The sequence below is a fragment of the Amblyraja radiata genome, chromosome 33 (genome assembly GCF_010909765.2).
Source record: "Amblyraja radiata isolate CabotCenter1 chromosome 33, sAmbRad1.1.pri, whole genome shotgun sequence".
Lineage (NCBI taxonomy): Eukaryota > Metazoa > Chordata > Chondrichthyes > Rajiformes > Rajidae > Amblyraja > Amblyraja radiata.
The window spans coordinates 9,654,781-9,678,722 of NC_045988.1; the positions used below are offsets into that span (position 1 = coordinate 9,654,781).

Sequence of the window (23,942 nt, forward strand, 5' to 3'; positions counted from 1 at the left end):
GCCAACTTTGATGGTATTAGATAGGAACGTGCTCAAGTTGATTGGAATAGATTGTTTGCAGGTGAAGGAACGTCCGTAAAGTGGGATGTTTTTAAAAGTGTGATGACAAAGTTCAGGGCATGCATGTTCCTGTTAGAGTGAAGTGGGAGTAAAGAAGTATGGATGACGAGAACAATTGAGGCTCTGGTCAGAAAAAAAGAGGTATGGGACGGTTATAAGCAGCTGGAATCAAGTGTAGATCTGGAAGAGTTTCAGGAACTGAGGAGCATGCTTAAGAAGGAAATCAGGAAGGCAAAAAAGGGGGCAGAAGATAGCTCTAGCAGGATTATATTAAAGAACATCCAAAGAGATTTTATAAGTACATTAAGGCAGAGGGTAAGTAGAGGACAAATAGGGCCCCTCAGAAACCAAACCAGTCACCTCTATGTAGAGCCGCAGGAGATTGGCAAGGTCTTCAATGAGTATTTCTTCTCTATGGAGAAAGACATGAAGCCGGGAGAACTTAGGACAGTTAATGGAAATGTGGAGGCCAAATCACTGGATAGATTTAAGAGAGTTAGATAGAGCTCTAGGGGCTAGTGGAGTCAAGGGATATGGGGAGAAGGCAGGCACGGGTTATTGATAGGGAACGATCAGCCATGATCACAATGAATGGCGGTGCTGGCTCGAAGGGCCGAATGGCCTCCTGCACCTATTTTCTATGTTTCTATGCCTTCAGGACAGTCAGTGCAATCGACGTGGTGCTGAATATCCTAAGACGTATGAAGGTTGATAAATCTTCCGGGCCTGATTAGATATATCAATGTGGGAAGCTAGAGAAGAAACTGCAGGCGCCCTGGCTGAGATATATGAATCATCATTAAGTGTGAGTGAGATGTCGGAACACTGGAGAGTGGCTAATATTGTGCCTCTATTTCAGATGGGCTGCAAGAGCCTGGGAACTATTGACTATTGAGCCTAACATCTGTGATAGGCAAGTTACTGGAGAGAATTCTGAGGGATAAGATGCATTTGGATAGGCAAGGGCTGATTATGGATAGTCAGTATGGTTTTGTATGTGGGAGATGGTGTCTCACAAAGTTTTTTAAGAAGCAACCAAAAGTTACTTTACTGGGGAGTGTTGCAGAGCAGAGGGATCAAGGAGTGCAAGTGCATAGTTCCTTGAAAATGATGTAACAGATAGATAGGGTTGTCAAGAAGACTCAGTTCATTGATCAGGATATTGAGTATAGAAGTTGGGATGTTATGTTACAGTTGTACAAGACAATGGTGAGGTCACATTTAGAGTATTGTGTTTAGTTTTGGACCCTGCTATAGGAAGGATGTTATTAAGCTGGAAAGAGTGTAGAGAAGATTTACAAGGATGTTGCCAGGACTTGAGCGCGTGGGCTATAGGGAGAGGTTGAGCAGGCTAGGACTTTATTCCTTGGAGTGCAGGAGGATGAGGGCTGATCTTGGAGAGGTATGTAAGATCATGAGGGGAATAGATAGGGTAAATGCACAGTCTTTTCCTCAGAGTAGGAGAATCAAGAATCAGGGGACATAGGTTTAGGCAGAGAGGGGAATAATTTAATAGGAACCTGAGTGGTAACATTTCCCACACAGGGAACGGTGGGTATATGGAACGGGCTGCCAGAGGAAGTAGTTGAGGCAGGTACAATAACATAATTTAGAAGGTATTTGGACAGGTACATGGATAGGTGGAACTAATGTAGATAGTTCATCTTGATCGGCATGGGCAAGTTGGGCCGAAATGCCTATTTCTGTTCTATATTACTATATAACAGTAATTTGTAATGTTACGATAATTTAAAATTAAGGGTCATAAATACAATAGTCACCAATAAATCCAGAGATTTCAAGGGATGGTGTTTGACCCTGACAAATGTTATAATGAATGCCTTGTGGTATTTGAGGCAAACAGCACGGAAGCTTTTAAAGGAATAGTGGAACTGTGCAACAAGTACACACCAAACCACTGAGCAGCTTTGGCTGAATAACCCAAGAAATTAGGAGGCATTTTCCACAATATATCGAGTTGTTGTACAAATAGCCCACATTTTATTGAAAATGCAAGCTTTTTTAAAACAGTAATCCTTATACAATCACACAACATTATGACAAACAAGTTTCTTTGGAAGGCATTTGAAGGACCAGTCAAGTTTACACAATCCAAACAACCTTTCTTGCAACAGAACAGCTTTTACAATGCACACATCAATTACTCCACTTGCATTATTTGGAATGTTGAGCTCTGCAACTATGAACTGCACAGCAGTAATCATTTGGCACTTACAATAAATGCCTGGTACCATGTGTGGCCCAAACATTGTGTCAGCACATACAACAGCAGAAACTCTGGCAAAACATCCAGTATTTATTTTAAAGCAGTCTATTGTGAAAAAAGTAGTCAAGGATAATTCATTCTTCAAGATAACCCTCCATTTATAAAAGGGTACTTTCCAGGTCTCATAATTTTTCACAAACAAGATTTGACTGCAGTTACTTAAAATCCAGTTTGATAATGTAAATTTCCAAATACTAGTCAATTTGAGCAGCATAATTGTCACATACAAAAAATTAAAAAAGCTAAAAGGTAGCTGATGTTTAAAAACAAATTTACCTACACAACATTCTCAAAATTCTTAATTTGAAATTACCAAAATCTTTCAATGCATAATTTCTTGATGGCATTAATGCTTCTGTGTTAAAACTATTCCATGTCCCATTTAAAAAAGGCAGTGTTGTAAGCAAGCTGTAGTCTTGTAATGTGTACTCATGTACTTTTGCATTACTCGCTTCTGTTAAACTTACCCTCTGGACAAAACCAAGCTCCCATTACCGTCAGCAATCAGTTTACCACTGATTCGTTCCTGTCACTGCGGTAACCCTAAAATAAAGTTACTAAATCCAAATTGGTTGGTGATTCTTGCAGAAAGTTCTTATGACTTTCCCACATGCCTTAAAATGCTTCACTACCTTTTATTTTAATTAGTTGAGAGATACAGCAGGGAAACAAGCCCTTTGACCAACTGAGTCCATGCCAACCATCGATTACCCGTTCACATACTAGTTCTATATTATCTACTCCTTACACACTAGGAGCAATTTACAGAGGGCCAATTAACCTGCAAACTGGCAGGTGTTTGGGGTGTGGGAGGAAACAGGAGCACTTGGTGAAAACCCATGCAGTCACAGGGAAAATGTACAAACCACACAGACAGCACCCGAGGTCAAGATCGAACCTGAGTCTCTGTCACCATGCGGCAGCAGCTCTACCGCTGCGCCACTGTGCTGCCCTTAGATGGTTTGCAATGAGGAAGATCAGAGAACATGAACCAGCAGGTTACTTCTTTCAAATAATTGGCACATGCACAGCAGGCAGAACAACCTTTTCTAAGCTGCACTGTCTGATTTTCCGGGAGCCTGGCTGTTCCTCTTCAGTGACTGAATAGGAGCAGTATGAACTCTGTACACAAGATATGAAAAATCTAATGGGCCTATTTGCTTTTGTGTTTTAATTTGTAATGACGAACATGCTACTATTTTAAGAGGGTGCCGTCTAAACTTTCTTCAGATGCTGTTGACTTTACAGGTTTGTTAAATGCAGGTCATGTGGGCATGGTGCTTTGAGGAGAGGAATGCTGCTCCTTTACCAGGCAGCAGGCAGTGCACTAAGGGGGCCTGTTTTCACCTAATGGCCTCTGTTGTTCTGTTGGAAAAGAACCAATGCCTTCTATCTGCAGTTCCTGTGATGATTACTTCCTGTTCTCCTAAGAGTAATCTGTAGCCAACAAGCCCAGGTAGATCCCGCCACACACCAGCAGTAGGGTCTACAAGACACAATGCAGGTAAAACATTGGCTGCTATTTGAAGGGTGCCCACCACCACCACAATCCTGTGGCACCTCCTTGTACCTGCTAACTGGCACAGTTCGCCCTAGCCTTGAAGCTCAGAACTGCAGTCACTCAGCTGAGAACTCTGATGTAACCACAATGGTACGAAGTAGAAACAATTAGCAAAGATGATATTTACAGGTTTGTCATGAAGAAAGTTTGGAATTTAAACAACATGAAACATAATAGTTATGTCAAGAGCTCAGGTATAAGTAACGATAGCCTTAGATGCTCCAAGCTTTGAGGATGAAACAGCAGCAAAATTCAACTGAAGCTGTTCCGCACAACACTGATGTAAGCCACAGTCTACTCATTGCCTATGAATGGCATCATAATTGTACACTGGTAGTGACCAACAGAAGCCACGTTAGCCAAACAGCAGCCAGACGTCAGTGCAAGGCTTTTACACCAGACTCGTCTCCAGTCCACATGAGGCCGTTGGCACAGCACGATGTCTACCCTGAAGGCAGAGGAGAGTGTGAAGACTTGGGTGGTGTCTTTTGGCTCTTTGGTGGGTGTCCTCCTTAGGTCTGTACTTTATAAAGCAAGGTTCAAGCTCCCGATCTGGAGGCGAGGATTAATCTACCGACTGTCACCACCGTCTTCTTCGACCCATGCAACTATTTTGCCTTCCCAACCTGGAACGATGTCGTCATCATGGAAAAGCTGTGGGAACAAATTATAAAAAGGTCTACATTTGCCAACCTGTGCTTTTGGTACGGGTTGTAACATCCTGCATACGCTTTGTAAAAGGAAGTTACATCATTTACCCATTTATCAATTGGAGATGTGCAAGAATAGTGGGTCGGTTACCAGCATGGTTGCCGGTGGCAGGAATTCAAACTGCAACACGGCAGCCTGCACGTAAGCCCATCTGCAAGATGGCTCACTGCAGCTGTCTCTTATGATGGAGGTCAGCATGGCAGTGGTCTGGGCAATAATAGCTGGGTTAGTCAGCAATGCTCAACCCCAGTGAGTTAATTACACGCTTGGCAATCTAGTTACACCAAAGTTGCGCATGCTCCTTTACACAACACAGACAATAATGTTCTAAAGTTCCTTCACAGTGCCAAATTCTGGGTCCAGTGCCATTGATAATTCCCTTCCCGATCTATTTCTGCTTTAAAATCAAGTCACCTCGCCAAGGCTGGAAAATTAGGTTAGCAAATTAATAATGTACAAGTTTAAACTAGATCTTTATGTCCAATTTAAATAAAAAGATTTTCCCTTGGGACATGGGAATCTAGTTGTACCTAAGTCGCAAGTGCTCCTTTACACAACACAAACAATATAGTTCACTGCCAAGTAAAAACCACAAATATCTGTAATATTCCTCCCGACAAAGACCAATGCCTCAAGCTTACCTCTTCCTTCACAGTGCCAAACTCTGGGTCCAGTGCCTTGAAGTGATATCGATAGTTCCCTTCCCGATCTATTGCTGCTTTAAAGTCTTTAAGAGTCACCTCACCAAGGCTGGAAAATTAGGTTAGCAAATTAATAACGTACAAGTTTAAACAGGATCTTTTCGGCCAATTTAAATAAAAAGATTTTCCCTGAGCGAATGTGGAAAGAAATGCACACCGTGTGCGTAGCAAGAAGTTGTAGCGAGGTAGCCATCACACAGACCAGCTTCCCCACCATCAACATTTCACACTGCCTTGAGAAAGCTGCCAACATAATCAAGGACCTTTCTTACCCCAGTCATTCTTACCCCTCCCATCGGGCGGAAGATACCAAAGTTTGAAAGCACGTACCACCAGAACAGCTTTTTCCCCACTGTTATCAGACTACTGAATGGTCATCCCATAAACTAGGGCGTAGTCCCAATCTTCCAACCTACCTCGCAGCAGTGCTGCATTTCTTATTTAATCTGCACTTTCTCTGCGACTGTAATGCTATAATGCTGTAACACTATATTCTGCACTCGTATTTTCTCTTTGTACTACCTGTTGTGCTTGCATTTGGCTTGATTGTACTCATGTATAATATGATTTGACTGGATAGTATGCAAACAAAGCTTATCACTGTATCTTGCAAAAGGTGGCTATAATAAACCAAAATCACGGCAAAGATTAGAAACTTATTTGTATCATGCAATCAGTATTAGTCTTAAAAAAGCCATTTACTTTCCCAGAATAAAGCTAAAAGCTCCTTGTATTACAATCCTGTATTCTCATAGACATCGGTCATATCTTATTCACTGGTTCAAAGTCATATTTTCACTGAGTTTAAACATCATTTCAGCTGTTTATCGAGAAGAGAAAAATGCAGAAGGAAAGCAGATGGGGAAAAGCTAGTACAAAAAAAACACGCTAATGCTTCATCCAATAGTTTTGCCCATGAAACCGAAGGAAATTTTTGATGGTCTCATTGTCAAAATATTTCTGCGAGTGGTAGAATACTTGCCTCTTTGGAATGTTTATCATGAATGGCACAAGGGTTCGGTCTGTGAAGTATAGCACCTTTGTGAAGACACGATTTCTCAGACCAGGGCTGTTGTGAAAATGAAGAGTCGCTGAGAAAGAAAAAGAGGAGTTATTCTGAAATGCGAAAACCAAATATGCTGCCACATGATGGCAACTACAGTACATCAATGACCCTACATGTGTACGGTGGAGAAAATAGTAATAACAAATGATAAAAAACAACAAAATAACAATGATCAAATATTCTCTGCACATTACAACCAGAATATGGCTGCATTATGGTATAATGACTTGTTCACAATCTTACAAATATTTCTTAAAAAAGAAAACAATTAAGTTAAATTATCATGCATCACATATTAGTTTCATTGAGCTACGATTTGATGCCTAAAACAGCTGCTATTTAATTGTTCAGAACTTACTGGGATTTGATGGCCAGGATTCTCTTTCTGTGTCTGATCCTCTTCCTGAATTTTTCACTGGAGTCTACACAACATTAACAAAAAAGTGTATTTACCATGCATCTCTATATTCCTTTCAGGAAATTATATATAGTTTTACAAATCAAGTTTTGTGCTCATTACTGAACTGTAGGCATATCGGCATCCAATTTGTGTAAAGCAAGCTCTCACGATAGCAGTTTAATGTGATTTTGTCTCAGAGATTAATGTTGTCTGGAATATTGGAACAACACCCTGTGTTCATTGGAAATAACGCCACAGGTTCCTCGAGCCACCCGAGAGCGGGCAAAGCTCATGGTGACCTGGTATTGAGGCAGGTACTATAGCAGCATTTAAAAGACATGTGGACAGTTACTAGGAATGATTTAGAGGGATTAGAGCTAAATGTGGTCAAATGGAACTGGCTTGGATGTTGGTCGGCATGGACGAGTTGGGACGAAGGGTCCGTTTCCGTGTTTTGTGATTAGATGCATTGCTTCCCCAACTAATGGCATTATACAGTTTGAACACAGGGTGTTAAAATCAAGTGGTGTGCAATTGGTACATTGAGTCTAGTTCCTAACCAGAAGCTTCAGCTCACTTGTCATGTGACGGATCTGAGATTAGCGTATGATGCACCTAAGATAGACACAAAAAGCTGGAGTAACTCAGCGGGTTAAGCAGCATCTATGGAGAAAGTTAATAGGAGATGTTTCAGGTCGAGATCTTACTTCAGACCAGAAGGTCTCGACCCAAAACGTCACCTATTCCTTTTCTCCAGAGATGCTGCCTGACCTGCTGAGTTACTCCAGCTTTTTGTGTCTGTCTTCGGTTTAATCAGCATCTGCAGTTCCTGTTTATACATATGGTTGCACCAGTCAGTTTTATACCACAGCGCAGTTTCAACTAATGAAGATTGCTCACATAGATATAAAGAGAGAGAAAAAAATCCACCAGAAATTGATCACTGAATCGTTTGGTTTTACACAGCTAGGGAACACGTCCTTACTTTGTTGCTGCCTCTTCCCTGTGCTTGGGCTACATGCATTCGGTCTAATAAACTTGAAATTCCTTGTTCCAGGGTGTCGATGGTGTGGTGCTGAGGGTCATGACCAGCAAAGCTGTTACGTAAACTTCGTAGTGAATCTCGTACCACCTGAAGGTCCTCTGTCTGAATTTACACAAGGAAACGTACACAGAATATCATTCAGACGGATGTTCCTGACTCGACGGCAATCAAACACAGCCTTTTATTGGACAGCAGCTGTACAATGAATTCTAAGGAAAGTTTTAACTTGTTTTGCAGTCAGAAATTTGAAACAACAATCTCTAAAATTCAGTGCATCATGCTGCGAGCAGCAGTAAAAACCAATGAAATAAAATGCTCAGTAATAATCAGGGTTTAATGCGGAGATATTTGTGAGGGGTCAGCTTGAGTTTTTCATTATTATTCATGCACTGTATGAAATCACGCCCATTTATTAATGATAAATTGCATGAATTCTGTAGCTGCCTGCGATGAGGCGGCAAACTGTACCTCTTCCTCCCCTCTGTTCACCAGCTGCTGCAGAAGTATCTCCTTGTGGTCCAACTCTCTCTGCAAGTCATTCTGTAACAATCAGAATATCACATAGAAGAAAAACAGCAATGTGAATAAGTTGGCACACGTATGTTTACCCGTTTCGCCGATTAATACTAAATACCTCACTAATCCAGGCGTTCGCTGAACAAGGGGTTACAACAGAAAGTACAGGTATGGCTGAGTAACAGCATGCCTCTCGGAAAAGGTGCAATGCCGGTGATTTTATCACTACTCCACACTGAAAGGATTTTTCTCGTTTAAACTTTTCATTTATATAACAAAGGGGATGTTAACTAGTTTATAACTGAAATGTTCAAAATTATTTTTTAAATGTTGAATTCAATCAAATGAGTAAATTCAATCAAATGGAGACACAAAGGACTGCAGATGCTGGAATCAAGAGCATAAACAAAGTGCTGGAGTGTCCTGAAGCAGGATGTAGACCATTCGTCTGCCTCCACAGTTGCTGCCTGACCCGCTCAGCTCTTCCAGCACTTTTACTGAGTAAATCGATGGACTGGGAATATTACTTTAGTTTGCTTCAGTACCATTTAAATTTAAAAGTGCATAGAGAACTCAAATGGCTGTACCACACTTTCTTTGTATTGTAATTTGATATGATTGTATTTTTTGTGTTGTATAGTTTTGTGTACAGTTTGATGGACAAAGCACCTTCTCGTACCTTTATGTGAGTAGTTTCTGTTAGTTTCCGCAGTGCATCATCCAGTTTAACCTTCTGTTGTTGGAACAGTCTCTCCTTCTGACCCATCTCCCTCTGTGGGGACATATAACACATCACAAAGATGGAAACATTAGCATTTCTCAAATCGATTTACTTGTATGTGAAATCTTGTTGTGAGAAAAGCACAGCTGTCATTTGTGAAGTTATGGGTTGCATGTTGAATGATTCATTTCTCTGCTGTGTGCCAGTGGTTGAGGGTGAATGCTGTCAGGGCTCTTCTGTGAATAGTGTGCTCTTCTGTGTAACCACGGGGTCCACTTGAAGCACTAACACAGAGAGGCTTTTGGTTGAACGTATTGTTCACAAGACAACAACTCCAATAATGTGGGATTCACTCCCATCTGCTGTCCACATATAATGTTACTGCATCAAGCACAAGAACCAGTATGGCATTTTAAACAACAGTTACAATATATCTACACAACCAACAATGAGACATGAATATAATGCAACTTATAACATGATTTATTTACGTCTCAGAAAAATAATGATTTACAATTAATGTTTACTCTGTGAACCAGATTGTTGATGTAAAGTATGTGGCCATTTCAATAAATTGTGTGATTCTTAGACCCCAAAGTGCAATAATTTCCGACTGTGGGTCTTAGAGTTGCTTACTTTAAATTCCCCAACCATCCGGTTCCGTTCTTCAGACTTCCTCTTAAGGTCAAGCTGTCAACACAAAATGAAAGTGACAGAAATGGCTTCAGCAGTTATATTCAGGAAGATAAACAAGCAAAGGGCATTTGGCTCATCACATAAATCCCTAGAATGCTTTCTGAAAAGTGTTGCATCACATCAGCACCGTTAGACTCTATCGCCGCCAAGAAACGTTGATTTCCTGATGTGAGCATTCGCCGCTCCATCATTCATAAAGTTGAATTTACGGGTTCTCTCCTCATCACTCTCCCTTCTCATTATACACACAGGTACACCGCCACTGATCCGGGCACCTCCTTTAATCCGGACAAAATTACAAGAGTATTGCATGTGGCGCAGGCTCTTTCGGGTGGTGTGTCTCCGTGCTGAATCAGTTAATTGTTTACTTTGTTTATTCTTTATTTAAGTTTCTAGCAGTTCGTTGTGCTTTAGAGGTACGGGAGGGATATAGTTAGTGGGTCAGAGGTGTATTGTTGAATTATTATTATTATTACGTGACCTCTGTTGGCCCGGGAAAATTGATAATCTGGCAAGGTTCTATAAACCAAGGGTTCCGTACTTGTACTTAAAATATTGTTAACATGGAATTTCTTACTGTTCTGTTCACTTCACCATGGTAAATGTATCTGCTGAAAGGTATATTATTTTCACCACTTTCTATTTTAATTTCACCTGGCCACGACCTATCCCATACGTGGTTCTACTTCCAATGCCTCTCTCCTCAAGCACAAAATAAAGCCCTGGAGGAACTCAGCCAGCCAGGAAGCACCTTATCAACTTGAATACATTTCCCGGTGAGTTAACTATCAAAGCCCCTCGGTCCTCACATTTTCACTCAGCAGTTCGTCCTTGGCCATGCCCGCTCTCAGCAACTCCTGCTTGAGCTGAAGAATGGAGTTTTCCTGCTGGGCCATCCGATGCTGCAAGGCATCCTGAGGAAAAAGCATGTGGCAGTGAGCAGGGAAGCATGGGCCAAGAGACCCCCACCCAGCTACGTCATATGGTCAAAATGTCCTGAATCAAATATATTATAAAGGACCTTAATATGCACTGCCATGCTCCTTAAAGGCATTAAAATGTTCTTTAGATAAAAAGCATTTTCTTTCGTTTAGTTTAGAGATACATCACGGAAACAGGTACTCCTGCTCACCGAGTCCGTGCTGACCAGCGATTTCCGTAAACTAGCACCACCCTACACACTAGGGAAAATTTACAACCAATGCCAATTAACCTACAAACCTGTACGTCTTTGGAATGTGGGAGGAAACCGGAGCATCCAGGGAAAACCCATGCAGACACGGGGAGAAGGTACAAACCCTGCACAGATAGTACCCATGGTCAGGATCGAACCCAGGTCTCTGGCGCTGTAAGGCAGCAACCCTACCGCTGGGTCACCATGCCACCCCTCTGCCGAGAAGATTTACGAGGATGTTGCCGAGACCCAAAGACCTGAGCTATATGGAGAGATTGGTCAGGATGGGACTTTAATACTTGAAGCACAGGAGGCTAAGGGGCGATCTTATATTGGTGCATAGGATCATGAGGGAATAGAGAGAGTGGATGCACAGTCTTTCTCCCAGGGAAGGTAACCAGACCGTCTATTTCAGTGATTTGGATGGTTGAGGTGCAATTATTGGTCAGAACGTAGTGGACAACAGCTGTTGCTGCTCTGATTCTACTAGGCAGCAAAAAAGATCACAAAATAAGCTCCAAAAACTCTTCCACATAAGATCATTATTTTTTACTGATGTTCCACTCTGGGTTTGATCAACAGGGAATAGAAAGATTCGTAATGTGAAACAGTCCCGTCCAGTTGATGCGTTGCACGTACAGATGTTACTAGGCACTCACCTTCACTCCCTGCAGATTCCTGGTTTGCTGTTTGAATTTTGAAAGTTCTTTCTGTCAATTCAAAAATAATTAAAGGATTATTCCTACCCTACTAAAAACATTTCTCCTCCACCAGATAGGATACAAAATAATTATGGAGAGACCGCAGTAATGGAGATAGTGTGAAGTTCAGCTCACTCCAACCATTTATACGTTGAGGGAGAAACATAGTATAAAATGAATAATTCAAAACACCACCCATTCACACCACCACCCATTCCTACCGTTACCCATTCATAGGCTGGGTCTTTCTCTTTGGAGAATTTGAAGCTGAGAGGTGACCTTATTGAGGGGTACAAGATCATGAGAAACATGAATAAAGTGAATGAGTCTTTTTTCCAGGGTATAGGATTCTAAAACAAGACGGCATAGGCTTAAGGTGAGAGGGGAGAGATTTAAGGGGGGGGGGGTAGTTTGTGGCTGGAATGAACTGCCAGAGGAAGCTATAGGAGCGGATACAATTACGGCTTTTAAAAGGCATTTGGACAGATATGGGATAGGAAGGGTTTGGAGGGCTACAGGCCAAATCTATGGTTAATATGCAAAGGGATACAAAGTGCTGGAGTAACTCAGCGGGTCAGGCACCATCTCTGGGCAACATGGATAGGTGACGTTTTAGGTCGAAACCTTTCTTCAGACTGAAGAGATCATGATCCAGCTTCCTTGGAGCTGTTACTGGCCGGTGTGCTACTGAGACTTGACAGGTCGTACACTATTACCCTTTCTCCACAACCGTGAGCAGCTTGGAGTCATGAATTAATGTCGTTTTGAAATGTTAACTTTCCACCTGACTAAATAGTTGGGGATTAACGTTACTCCCACGTTTGTAGAACCAGTTTGGTTCAAAGAAACAATTACACCAAACATAAACATTTTCTGAAGTCGTTTAAAAGCAGCTATTCTTTGTACCTTTAACTCTTGGCATTCATCCATGCTTAGATCCAATCGACTCTTGATGATGACCTGATTCAGACAAGAATTTACAGTCAAATGTTTACTCCAGATATAAGAAACGGTTATACAGACCAAACACTCTACTGTGTAGCTCGTTATACAACAGCACGTACCAGTTGCTCTTCTGCACATGCTCCTTGCTCACTCAGAGGAAATGATCCCTCCTGTTCATCTTCAGGAAGTGAACCATTCAATAGTAACCCCTGGCAACAAAAGCAACAGAATTATAACATGGTTTCAGGTGACAAAGACACTCAATGAGGTAAACTCACAAGGAGCTGGTGTTAGATGTCTGCAGCAATTACCACACAACTACAGTCTGTTCATTTTAGAAATCAAAAACAGTGGGAACAGTATTAAGTATAATACATTTTGTAATACAAAATGAGCAAAGGGAGCAATTCTGATGCCACGGAAGAATATTATGAAAATCAATTTGTCAAAAGTATATGCAAAATCACTCAAAAGTTTAGTGGCCTTTAAAATTGAATAAAATTAATCCTTTAACTTGCCAGATATGGTTGTATTTAGATTTCTAAGTATTGGTTACACTCTGGTAGCTAGAGTTGCTCAAAGGCCAGAAATAACCAGTGCCTGATACCTGAATGGTAATGGTAACTTAAACAGATACATTAGCACACAACCTGCCTTGGCAACAATTACGTTGTGAACATGCTTCAGTACCATGACCAACAGGACCTCAATATGATGACATTTTGTATTTTTAAATTATTTTGCCCTCTTGATAGTCATAGAGTCTTACAGCGTGGAAATAGGCACTGCAGCCCAACTTACCCACACCAGCCAATATGTACCATCTTCACTAGTCCTACCTGCCTGCATTTGGCCCATATCTCTCTAAACCTGTCCTGTCCATGTACCTGTCTAAATGTTTCTTAAACGTTGCAATAGATATAAAAATAATAATATATAGATATAAATAATTTATAGATATAAATTATTACCAATCAGGGTAACAAGATAAACACATTTTTTGAAGTGAGCAAATGAAAGTACATACTTGTAGGATGGAAATCATCTTTCTGGCCTCCTCCATTTCCTTGCCCAGCTGGTCCTGTTGATCCAATAACTGATCCTCCCACAGGGAGTGGCTGTCATTCATCAGGAATTTTCCAGAGTTGATGGACATCCATGGAGATTCAATATTATCCTCTGACAGGGAGAGATTATTAATGGAACTATTGCAGAATAATCTCAGCTACCAAAATAAAGATCCTCATTTGCAAATCAAAATGTTTAAATAAAATCTATATTTTCCTGGAATACCCTTTTTTTAAAGTTTTTTTCTATGCTTTCCAAATGAAAATGTCATACATTGAGTGATTTCCAATTCAGCCTACAGAAAGACTAGCGGCAATCCAAAGGTTACTAGTTTAACGCAAAGCCAAGACAGGAATACAATGATGCAATGCTGAGAACTATAATCTGCACTCCGTATCTTCCTCTTTGCTCTATCTATTGTACATGAGTTTGAACTGACTGTATTTATGTATGGTACATGTGACCTGCTTGGATAGCATGCAAATTAAAGCTTTTTGCTGTATTTTAGTTCACATGACAATAATAAGCCAAACCTGGACAGTCAATTTAGTTTTGGGTGCTGAATATCCTACTGACATGTCAACTATTCATACCTCCAAGTAGGAATGTGCAGAAGTATCTAATGCTTTACCACAGTGTATAGGTCCTGATCTTTTAATTCAGCCAACTTTCTTCAAAAAAATTCTTTCAACATTTTTTATATCCATTTAGTATCATATAGTGAATATTTTGATATCAATTTAGTATCATTTGCTGATTCTTTTTATATCAATTTAGTAACATTTAGTGAATATTTTTATATCCACTCAGTATCATAATGTTTTCCTGATTCCTATTTTAGATTGATATCAGTCACATAATCATTGGGTGAAAAGAAATAGTTTAATTCGCATTTGTAGTCATTGGCCCAGTCATTATCTTGAAACTTGCCGGTAATTCTGGATGGAATTGCAGCAATTTCCAGAAATAACTGTAATGAAGCCTTCAACCACAGTTTGCACAAGGGTGCGGTCCAGAGATTCTCAAGACATCCTTGCCACTCTCTTTCCTCTGGAAAGAAACCAGTAGTGGAGCACCAACTCCCCACAGCTTCCCACCTCTGAGAGAAAGAAACGGCCCCAAAAAGCTCCACCAGGTGGAGCTGCTGAGCGTTCACTGACTACATTTCAATGGGCAGTAAAGGCTGCAATTCACTCAATCCACTCGGGCACAAATGTATTCCTCCTGAAGACAGACACAAAATGCTGGAGTAACTCAGCGGGTCAGGCAGCATCTCTGGAGAAAAGGAATAGGTGACGTTTCGGATCTAGACCCTTCTTCAGCTATTCCTTTTCTCCAGAGATGCTGCCTGACCCACTGAGTTACTCCAGCATTTTATGTCTATCTTCGGTGTAAACCAGCATCTCCGGGGGCGCTGTTCTGGCAGCAGCCATGTCAGCAGTGCGTCAGTTTTTTCAACTTTTTTTTATTTTTTAGTATGTTTTAAAGTGTGTATCTAATGTTTCTTTGTGTGTCTTGTGTGGGGGGTGGTGTGGGGGGGTAAGGGGGAAACCGCTTCGGTCGCCTCCTCCATGGAGAGGCGACTTTTTCCAGGTCGCCTCCCCCGTGGCCTAACATCAAGGATCGGCGCGGCCTTTCCCGGAGACGTGCCCGGGGCTTCAGCGGCGGGCGCAGCGTGGACTCTCGGCGTGGAGCGGGTGAGCCCTCGCTGGGGCTCGCTGGAGGGGAGCGCTCCGTTTCGCTGGCCCAGCCTGAAGTCGCAGCCTGAAGCCGCGGTCTGCAGAGCTCCAGCTGGTGCGGCGTCTACAGCCTGGGATCCCTCGTGGGGGACCCGGGGGAAGAAGAAGCCATCACTGCTGGCCCGCGGCCAACTTCTATCGCGGGGCCGGCATGGACTTACCATCACCCCTGGAGGGGAGCTTCGACCGCCGGCCCTGCAGTCTACGGTGCTTCTGGCTGCGGCGGGGACTTTAAATCTTGACCGCCGGCCTGCGGCCTACAACAATCTAAAGCCGCGGTCTCCGGTGAGGAAGAGCCGATCCTGGACTGACTATGGACTCTGGTCCTGTCCACGGGGGGGAAATGGAGGAGGACTGGCCAAATTTTTGTGCCTTCCACCACAGTGATGAATGCTGTGTTGGATGTTTGTGTTACATTTTGTGTGTTCTTTATTATTGTATCGCTGCTGACAACCCAATCCTTGCCAGGTCACTGCTCGTGCGGTCGACCGGTCGGTGCAGAGAGTAGCTTTGAATGTTTGTCTCTTCGTTGATTGTGTCCCTTTCTTTTTTTTAAAAGCTACTGTAATGCGCCCCTTTAAATTGCCCCTCGGGGATGAATAAAGTGCTTGATTGATTGATTGATTGATTAAACCAGCATCTGCAGTTCCTACACATGAATTTCTGCTGAGGTATACACTAGTGTTTACATTTTAAATTCTCTTCTAATAAAGATCGTTCAATCGTGTGTTTAATTTATACGTTTTTCAATGCTTTTGAATGTTGTTGACTCCCAATCATTCCTGTGTTTGACAGCTGGCTTAGCCTAACACATGATATAGCCAGCTCTCAAGGTAATACAGTGACCCTGGAGTCCTGATCTTCACTGAAGTTGTCTTATCAATGGGGCTGCAGCCAGTGAGCCAGTTTCATGGATCAAGTTGCAGGAGGATATGCCAGTTAAATATGTAGCGGACAGGTAGGGGAGCAATGAGCAAGGGCAGCTCCCCTCTCCTCGAAATTCAGAACATTTTTCATAGTCATAGAGTCAGAGTCATGCAGCGCAGAAACAGACCCTTTGGCCCAACTAGTCCATGCCCACCAAGATGCCCCATCTACACTTGTCCCACCTGCCTTCATCTTTAGTTTAGTTTGTGTAGGAAAGAACTGCAGATGCTGGTTTAAATCGAAGGTAGACACAAAATGCTGGAGTAACTCAGCGGGTCAGACAGCAGCTCTGGAGAGAAGAAATGGGTGACGTTTCGGGTCGAGACCCTTCTTCTTCAGTTTAGTTTATTATTAATGTCATGTGTACCAAGGTACAGTAAAAAGCTTGCTATCCAGTCAAAGAAAAGACTATATGTGATTACAATCAAGCCGTCCACAGTGCACAGATAAAGGATAATGTTTAGTGCAAGATAAAGTCCGATAAAGTCCAATTATAGATAGTTCAAACGTTTTAAATGGAGTAGATGGGATGTCGTGATTGCACTCAAGCTGGTGAGAGGACAGTTATGTTGGCTGATAACAGCTGTGGAAAAACTGTCCCTGAATCTGGAGGTATGCGTTTTCCAACCTTTGCCTGATGGGAGAGGGGAGAAGAGGGAGAGACTGTGGTGAGAATTCAGTCCGTGATTATGCTGATGGCCCTGCTGAAACAGCATGAAGTGTAGATGGATTCAATGGAAAGGAGGTTGGTTTGCATGATGGTCTGAGCTACTTTCACAACACTCTGCAATTTCTTGTGGTCTTGGATGGAGCTGTTCCCAAACCATACTGTGATACATTTGGCCCATATCCCTCTAAACCTTTCCTATCCATGTGCTTGCCCAAATGTCTTTAAATGTTGTTATATTATCTGCCTCAACTATCTCCTCTGGCAGCTCGTTCCATGTACCCATCACCCTCTGTGAAAAAGTTTCTCCTCAGGTTCCTATTAAATATTTCCCCTCTCACCTTAAACCTATGATCTCTGGTTCTTTATTCCCCTACTCTGGAAAAAATGGCTCATTGCCCAGTTAAACTGTCCTTGAGAAGGTGGTGGTGAGCCACCTTCTTGAATCACTGTGGTCCTTCTGCACGTAGTTGTAGGACTCAGACCATTGACAATGTGGGAAAGGTGATATATGTCCAAGAAGGATAGATGGGAGAAGATATCAACAGCGTCAGTTTCCTTTCAGCACCTCCCTCAAGTAGCCATCATCCATGCAAAGAAATTACACCAGCTAAACCATTCTACGCCCTCTACAAAGAACATAGAGGTCACTGTAGGGGAGCTGCTTTTGATGGATATCTAGCTTTCTCCCAGACTAACGTAGGGCTGATGATACTAACCACGGTGCTTCTTGTCACTCTCACATTACCAACTCAACCCCGGAAATACCTGAAGCCATAATCACGAGCTAACTTGCTGAGCTATCCTGAATAAGACTGATTAAATCATGTATTTCCTGAGATGCTGCAAACATGGCGGTGTTCCCACACTTGTGTGTAACTAATCCATTCAGTGGGAGCAATTAGTGGAGAATTGCCTGCATATCATCTGCCTTTTGACAGGGCTTCCAAGATTCAATAGCAACACTTCACCATCACCTCAGCCTCTTTCCTCAGGTGTTTTCACTCCATGCTTATCAATTTCTTTTTTTTATTGCTGTTTGCATTTTCGTAATCTCATAGAATCCCAGATGATATAAAAATCCTCTTGGGAGGCTTTTATGAAGTTAAAGGTATTTCATATTATTCATACCATGCGATCTCCAGCTCCATTAATCTCTGAACTGGATCAAGGTGTATCGCAAGTGGTCTATGACTCAACTCGCTGAGGATCGCTGCCCCAGCTTGGTTCTTGGTTCTTGGTTTCTTGGTCCTCCAAAATATTCCAAATGGAATTTAAACTGGAGGTGGTGAAGGGAGGGCTTAAGTTTTAATTAAGATTAATTAATTAAGATTAAGCTGAAGTTTCACCACAACCATGTCATCTCAATTTGGCAACAGACTTTCTCTGGAGCAGCTGGTACTAACTGTCAAAAACATCTACCTTAAGTCTAGGCTTGAGAGAGAAGTTCACGTACCTGGTCTGGACTCCCATTCCTCTTTCTGGGAAGATAAATCCAATCCTTCCTCCAGTTGACTGGTAATGGACTCTGGTTTTGCACTGTTCGTTGGACTTGCTGAACTGACACTGAAAAAGACAAAGCACTTTAGCTGCAGGAGGACTTGTACAATTCAGGCTCCACTGATGCTGCGGATTAACACAAAAATAAAAACATCTCAGATTATAAAACAGAGTACTGGATAAATTAATGTGAATTGTAAAATTTCAACACCAATCAATTGTATCACACAGTCACACAGCAACGAAACAGGCCCTTCAGCTCAAGCAAGAAGCCATATCAAGATATAAAATTCAAAGAATCACTATCTTTTCACAACATTGTGTTCAGAATTATTAAACCAAAACATACGAGTCCAATGTCAACACTTTCTGCTTCATTTCCAGACTACATTCAAACAGCATGCATACTCTTCAATGAAACAAGAACCTCCTCACTTTTTAATCAGTATTTTTAATCATTGCTGAGAAGTCAAAGATTTATTTATATTAAAATATTTTGCAAGCTCATAATGATATTTTCGATATGTTACGCAACATATTAACATCTTTGCCCTTAAAAGAGGCCATTGTATTATTTTACTCAGTTCTTTTTAGACCCTTGGATTGGGCTACAGAAAAGATTACCCAATGATTACTATTATAAAATTAAACCTGTATTAAGATGAGGAAAACCTCTGTGCGATATCCCAATGCAGAGCATGTGGACACTCATCTTCACACAAATGACCATTCCTATACGACTACAAACACATCCCTGCATTGATCGCATTTGAGGTCAGGCCCTCATGCATGCACCATCCATGCTTCTGCTCATGATTTACTCCAATGCCTTACAAGTAGCCCAGCTACCTGCCCTGAAGCTCAGTAAACCCACGCTATTTCATCACCCACCTAGCTGAAGAGAGATTCTAATGCCTGTTGAATGAAAGAAGGTGGGGTCATCTTCTGAAACATTAATGCAAAGAGAAGAAAGAAAAAAATCAACAATAAAACTGACCAAACTCTTCTCACCAGTTTTCTCCTGTTCTAACAATATATGTGTTTTTATTTCGGTGCAGTGGAGTTCCACAGTCACCATTTACCTCAGCTCCTTGCTGAAGCCCATCATTCAACTGTGGGTGCTGGTGTTTACTCAATTGACTTTGTTTTAAAGAAGGAGAAAAGAAGACATCTGAAATGTATTTTCACCACAGATGACAGTACATAAAATCACAGGTGCTAGAATTTTGACCTGAAAACCAAAGTGCTGGCGGAACTCAGCAGGTTAGGCAGCATTAGTGAGGGAATGGATGGACAATGTTTCACTCACTCTGCAGTATCCCAAAATATCCCATCTGCCTTTATTCATACAAACACTAACTTGCTGTCACTGCCTTCCAATTTATTTCAGTACCATACAATTTTACACAAACATTTTGACCAACAAACTTACTCTCTTATTTGTGTGCCAAAGTAAATGGAAATGTTTTTCCAGGCAAGGTAAGAACTATTATGTTACATAGCTATTTTCTCCTAAACACATGGTTAGAAACTTAGGAATGAGGTCTTTCTGAGGCTGGTATTTGTCTAAGTAAAAGCTGACTTTTACTTTACTGCCCAATTTACAATGTTGAAATGCATGATTTACATTTCCTACTGGAGATCAGTCCTACAACTTGTTCAGGCGTTATCCTAAAATGGAAAGATCTGAAAGGTGTAAAATATAAACACAACTTGTAGTCAGAGGCAATAGGACTAACACTGGCTGCTCCCTAGACTGGTGGGACATTTATTGCTGAGGCACTGATGTAAAATCTGGGAAAAGAACACGTTTAATGAATTGAATGATTTATTTTCATTCACACTTGCACATTCACTCCCACACATTGATCAGAATAGCCCATTGAGATTCACCTTGCTGAATATTCATTTAAACCCTTCAACAAAGAGTGGAATTAGTAAAGCTCCACTTCCATTTCCCACATCACTCCCCCTTGTAAAGGCAAATTGTTTGAAACACTGGTGCTGAATCTTTAGAAAACTTAAAACTGAGGAACAAAATAAATCTATACAATGCCTGCGTCGATAAAGTTCAAAAGAAATGACCATGTATGAAGATGCATTTAAGGAACGGCTGGCAAAATACATGAGGGAGAAAGAGTAGAGGTTACACCGACAGATTTAGCGAAGGAAAGAAGGCTCAACATTCCCCAGCATTATTGCTGCACTCAATCGGCTGGGCTGAATGGCTGATTGCTGTGTTATTTGGAGTTGGCACCCATTAGCTCCAGACCCTTCTATGCCTTGCTTATTTAGGTGTCTGTCTAAATGCCTCTTATATAGGGGAGCTGTATCTGATTCCACTGCCTTCTCTGTGCGTACATTCCAGATATTCTCTGTGTGACAAGCTTTGATTCAATTATATGTTCTTGTCATATGTACCTACTATGCGATTTTTTATTTTTTATTTTGCACACAATCCAGTCAGATCATACAGCAGATTTCACCTCATGTTCCTGAGTGATGCTGATGAAGGAATTCTCTTTCCCAGAGTTTTCCATCAGCAAATCTGTCAAAATCCTAAATAACAACATGCCAAACACTTCGATTCAAACTTTTAGCTGCTGACTTCCACCTCTTTTTAACACCACATTTCAATGGATTTTCTCTCTCTCTCCCCCTCCCTGCTATGGGTACAGTAGCTGACTGTGCCTGTGGTAACAACTACACTGAAGCACCCAGGAGAACAGCAGCTGTGAGCAGACTGCCTATGTTTACGTTGTTCTAGCTGGCTCCCATTATCCCAACAGCAACAGAATTAGCGACCCCCCAGAACCCTTGCACTGGGAGAGGAAATGGTTTTGTGATGTAGACACAGAGCTGACTGATGAGCACTGCTTTCCCACGGTGCAGCGACACGAGATGAGAATAGTCAGCATCTGAAATGCAAACACAATTGTCTCAGCACCTGACCAAACGTAAATATGGATTTACCTTGGTGAAAGGAGCAGAAATAATAGCAAGTGGAAGGAACAGAAAGGAGAATATCTCTCATAGATTTTCAACCAGCAGCACCAAACTTGAATCTTGTTATGGATCATATGACAATGACTTCAGGAATCTGGCCAGCGTCATTTTTTTGCAGTGAAACAAATGAGCTGAATAAATGCCTCGGGTCAGCAGTCACCTATCACAGCGATGGGAGGGAAAACGGGCAATGGTTGGGTTGACAGTGGATGGAACACAACTGGCAAAAAAACTCTATATTAACACTTTCTTTTATAGAACAGTACACCACAGAAACACACTCGCCCACCCACAATGTCTATACTGAATATGATGCCATTAAATTAATCTCCTCTGCTTGCAAGTGATCCATATCCCTCCATTCACTGCACTTCCATGTTCCTATCTAAAATGCCACCATTGTATCTGCCTCAACCACCATCTCTGGCAGAGCATTCCAGGCACCCTCCACCCTCTGCGTAAAAAACCTGCCCCACACATCTCCTTTAAACTTTGCCCTTGTCACCTTAAAGCTATGTCCTCTAGTTTTTGACATTTCCGCACTGGGAAAAAGGTTCCCACTGTTTATCATATGGATGTCTCTCTTCTATCAGGTCTCCCCTCAACCTCCGACACTACAGAAAACAATCCAGGTTATAATCAGGATCAGGTACATCATGCTGCCCCAATGGGACAATTCGACTCAAGATGGGCTGCATGGCCTGTATTTATGCTGTGACTCCGTTTCCATTAAATTCTTACTTTACACAAGATCATTAAACAGCACTACCTAAAATTCAACTCCAATTAGCAATCTTATTTGAATATGACTGCAAGGGGAGCACTGGTATGGGAATACCACGCTGGTACAATGGAAAAACCTTACAGGGGTATAAGGCTGGGCTGGGAGCAGGGTTAAACCTATCATTGTCGAATGAACTCCAGAAAGGATTAGATCACTAAAACTGAGACCACCTATGAAACAAACACATCAAAAATAATAGCTGTTTACAAAGGGGACATTGGGCTAGCCAGCTCCAATACTGCAATGTCTGTGTCACATAGCCCAAGGCACACCGATACAAAATGTGGCTCTTCTCTCAGAGATTGCTTAGCAATAAATCAGAAAATAACCAGCTCCGGCCAATGGTTTGGTGCCTCAGTGGTCTTTTTGTGATGCAAATCAGGTTACCAGAAGCTTTCTTTTCCCAGTATTACAGAACTCCTGAGCTCTAACTAGAACTCCTTTGTGACACTAGACTGCAAAACAACAGGAGAATCTGTCATGCTCAGTGACCTACTTAACCAAACGTCTCCAGTCTTCAATGAACGATGTGTATTTCTGGATATGACATTGTAATCCCAGTCCCTACCGGGATTCCTGCAGATGCACATACAACTGGACAAAAACACAGAAGGAACACCAATGTATAAATCCTTGTTATCTCCGACTAATGAAGGAAATACTAAATAGTAAAGAAAAGGTGAATATATTGCACCCGATACCATGTTACACAGGGAGGCAAAACTGCCTCACAATTTCATTTCATATATCTTCACCACCCTTCCCCTCCCCTCCCATCTCAATTCTCTTGCCGACATTTTTGTAGACTGCCACTTTATAGCTCAATCTGTCCCGCATTGACCACCCGCAATGGCCTATTGGTGTTTTGGGGTTGGAAACTGTAATATCCTGAGTGGTTCATTGCACAAGTGCCCGGTACTGACAGCCGTCTCCCACATATCATTCATATATCGCCAAAAATCTCATTGACCAAGGGCCATCACTGACATCTCAAGTGGTCATCACTGTCATTTCAAGTGGCCATCACTGACATCTGAAGTGACATTTCTCCCACAATCAACTCTCTGTCACCCCATTACAGAGGGGCCGTAGGCTCAGATTGGCAGCCACGCTTCCGTCAGTCTGCCCCAGGGCAGCTGTGGCTACAGAAGTAGCTTACCACCACCGAGTGTGACTGAGGAGTGAATGAATAATGCGATGTAAAGCGCCTTGAGTATTAGAAAGGCGCTATATAAATCCCATCCATTATTATTATTATTATTACGCCCGTCTTCTCCAACCTTAATTAAACATTAATTCAATGTGGAGAATTTAGAAGAACTGGCTTAAATTTTAATTATCAGTGATAGTGTAAAGCACTGTCACAATGTCAGATTAGTCACCTTTTGTACACATCTGCTAATTGTCATCAAAATGAAGTGACATTGCCTTGCTTGGACCTCAACTCCCAGAGTTCCAGTGTTGTTTCCATGGTTCAACTGCTCAACTGTTTATGCTGAAACAAAGAGATTGACACCATGGGTAAGCAGCACCTGAAGGCTGCCATTTTCTTAGAATAATTTCTAGTTTTTGGAACAGTACAGTGGAGCAGCGATTGAGTTGCTGCCACACAGTGCCTGCAGACCCGGGTTCGATCCTGACTACAGGTGCTGTCTGTACGGAGTTTG

General features: G+C 41.9%; 1 protein-coding gene across 5 annotated transcripts in view; it reads right to left on the reverse strand.

The window, feature by feature from the left end:
* Window positions 1-2,024: 2,024 nt before the first annotated feature.
* Window positions 2,025-23,942, reverse strand: part of dixdc1 (DIX domain containing 1) — a 79,640-nt gene continuing 57,722 nt past the window's right edge. For 3 of the 5 annotated variants that reach the window (XM_033049816.1, XM_033049818.1, XM_033049814.1), the window contains 14 exons: window positions 18,442-18,551; window positions 13,612-13,763; window positions 12,704-12,793; window positions 12,546-12,599; window positions 11,598-11,648; window positions 10,574-10,678; window positions 9,705-9,758; window positions 9,027-9,119; window positions 8,300-8,371; window positions 7,772-7,933; window positions 6,745-6,808; window positions 6,303-6,411; window positions 5,261-5,369; window positions 3,190-4,562 (listed from right to left, as the gene is read on the reverse strand). In XM_033049816.1, coding sequence (XP_032905707.1) covers window positions 4,479-4,562; window positions 5,261-5,369; window positions 6,303-6,411; window positions 6,745-6,808; window positions 7,772-7,933; window positions 8,300-8,371; window positions 9,027-9,119; window positions 9,705-9,758; window positions 10,574-10,678; window positions 11,598-11,648; window positions 12,546-12,599; window positions 12,704-12,793; window positions 13,612-13,763; window positions 18,442-18,551 — 1,309 coding nt within the window. In that variant the 3' untranslated portion in view covers window positions 3,190-4,478. Of the gene's footprint in view, window positions 4,563-5,260; window positions 5,370-6,302; window positions 6,412-6,744; window positions 6,809-7,771; window positions 7,934-8,299; window positions 8,372-9,026; window positions 9,120-9,704; window positions 9,759-10,573; window positions 10,679-11,597; window positions 11,649-12,545; window positions 12,600-12,703; window positions 12,794-13,611; window positions 13,764-18,441; window positions 18,552-23,942 lie in introns of all 5 variants that reach the window. The other 2 variants (XM_033049815.1, XM_033049817.1) reach the window with 2 other exon arrangements.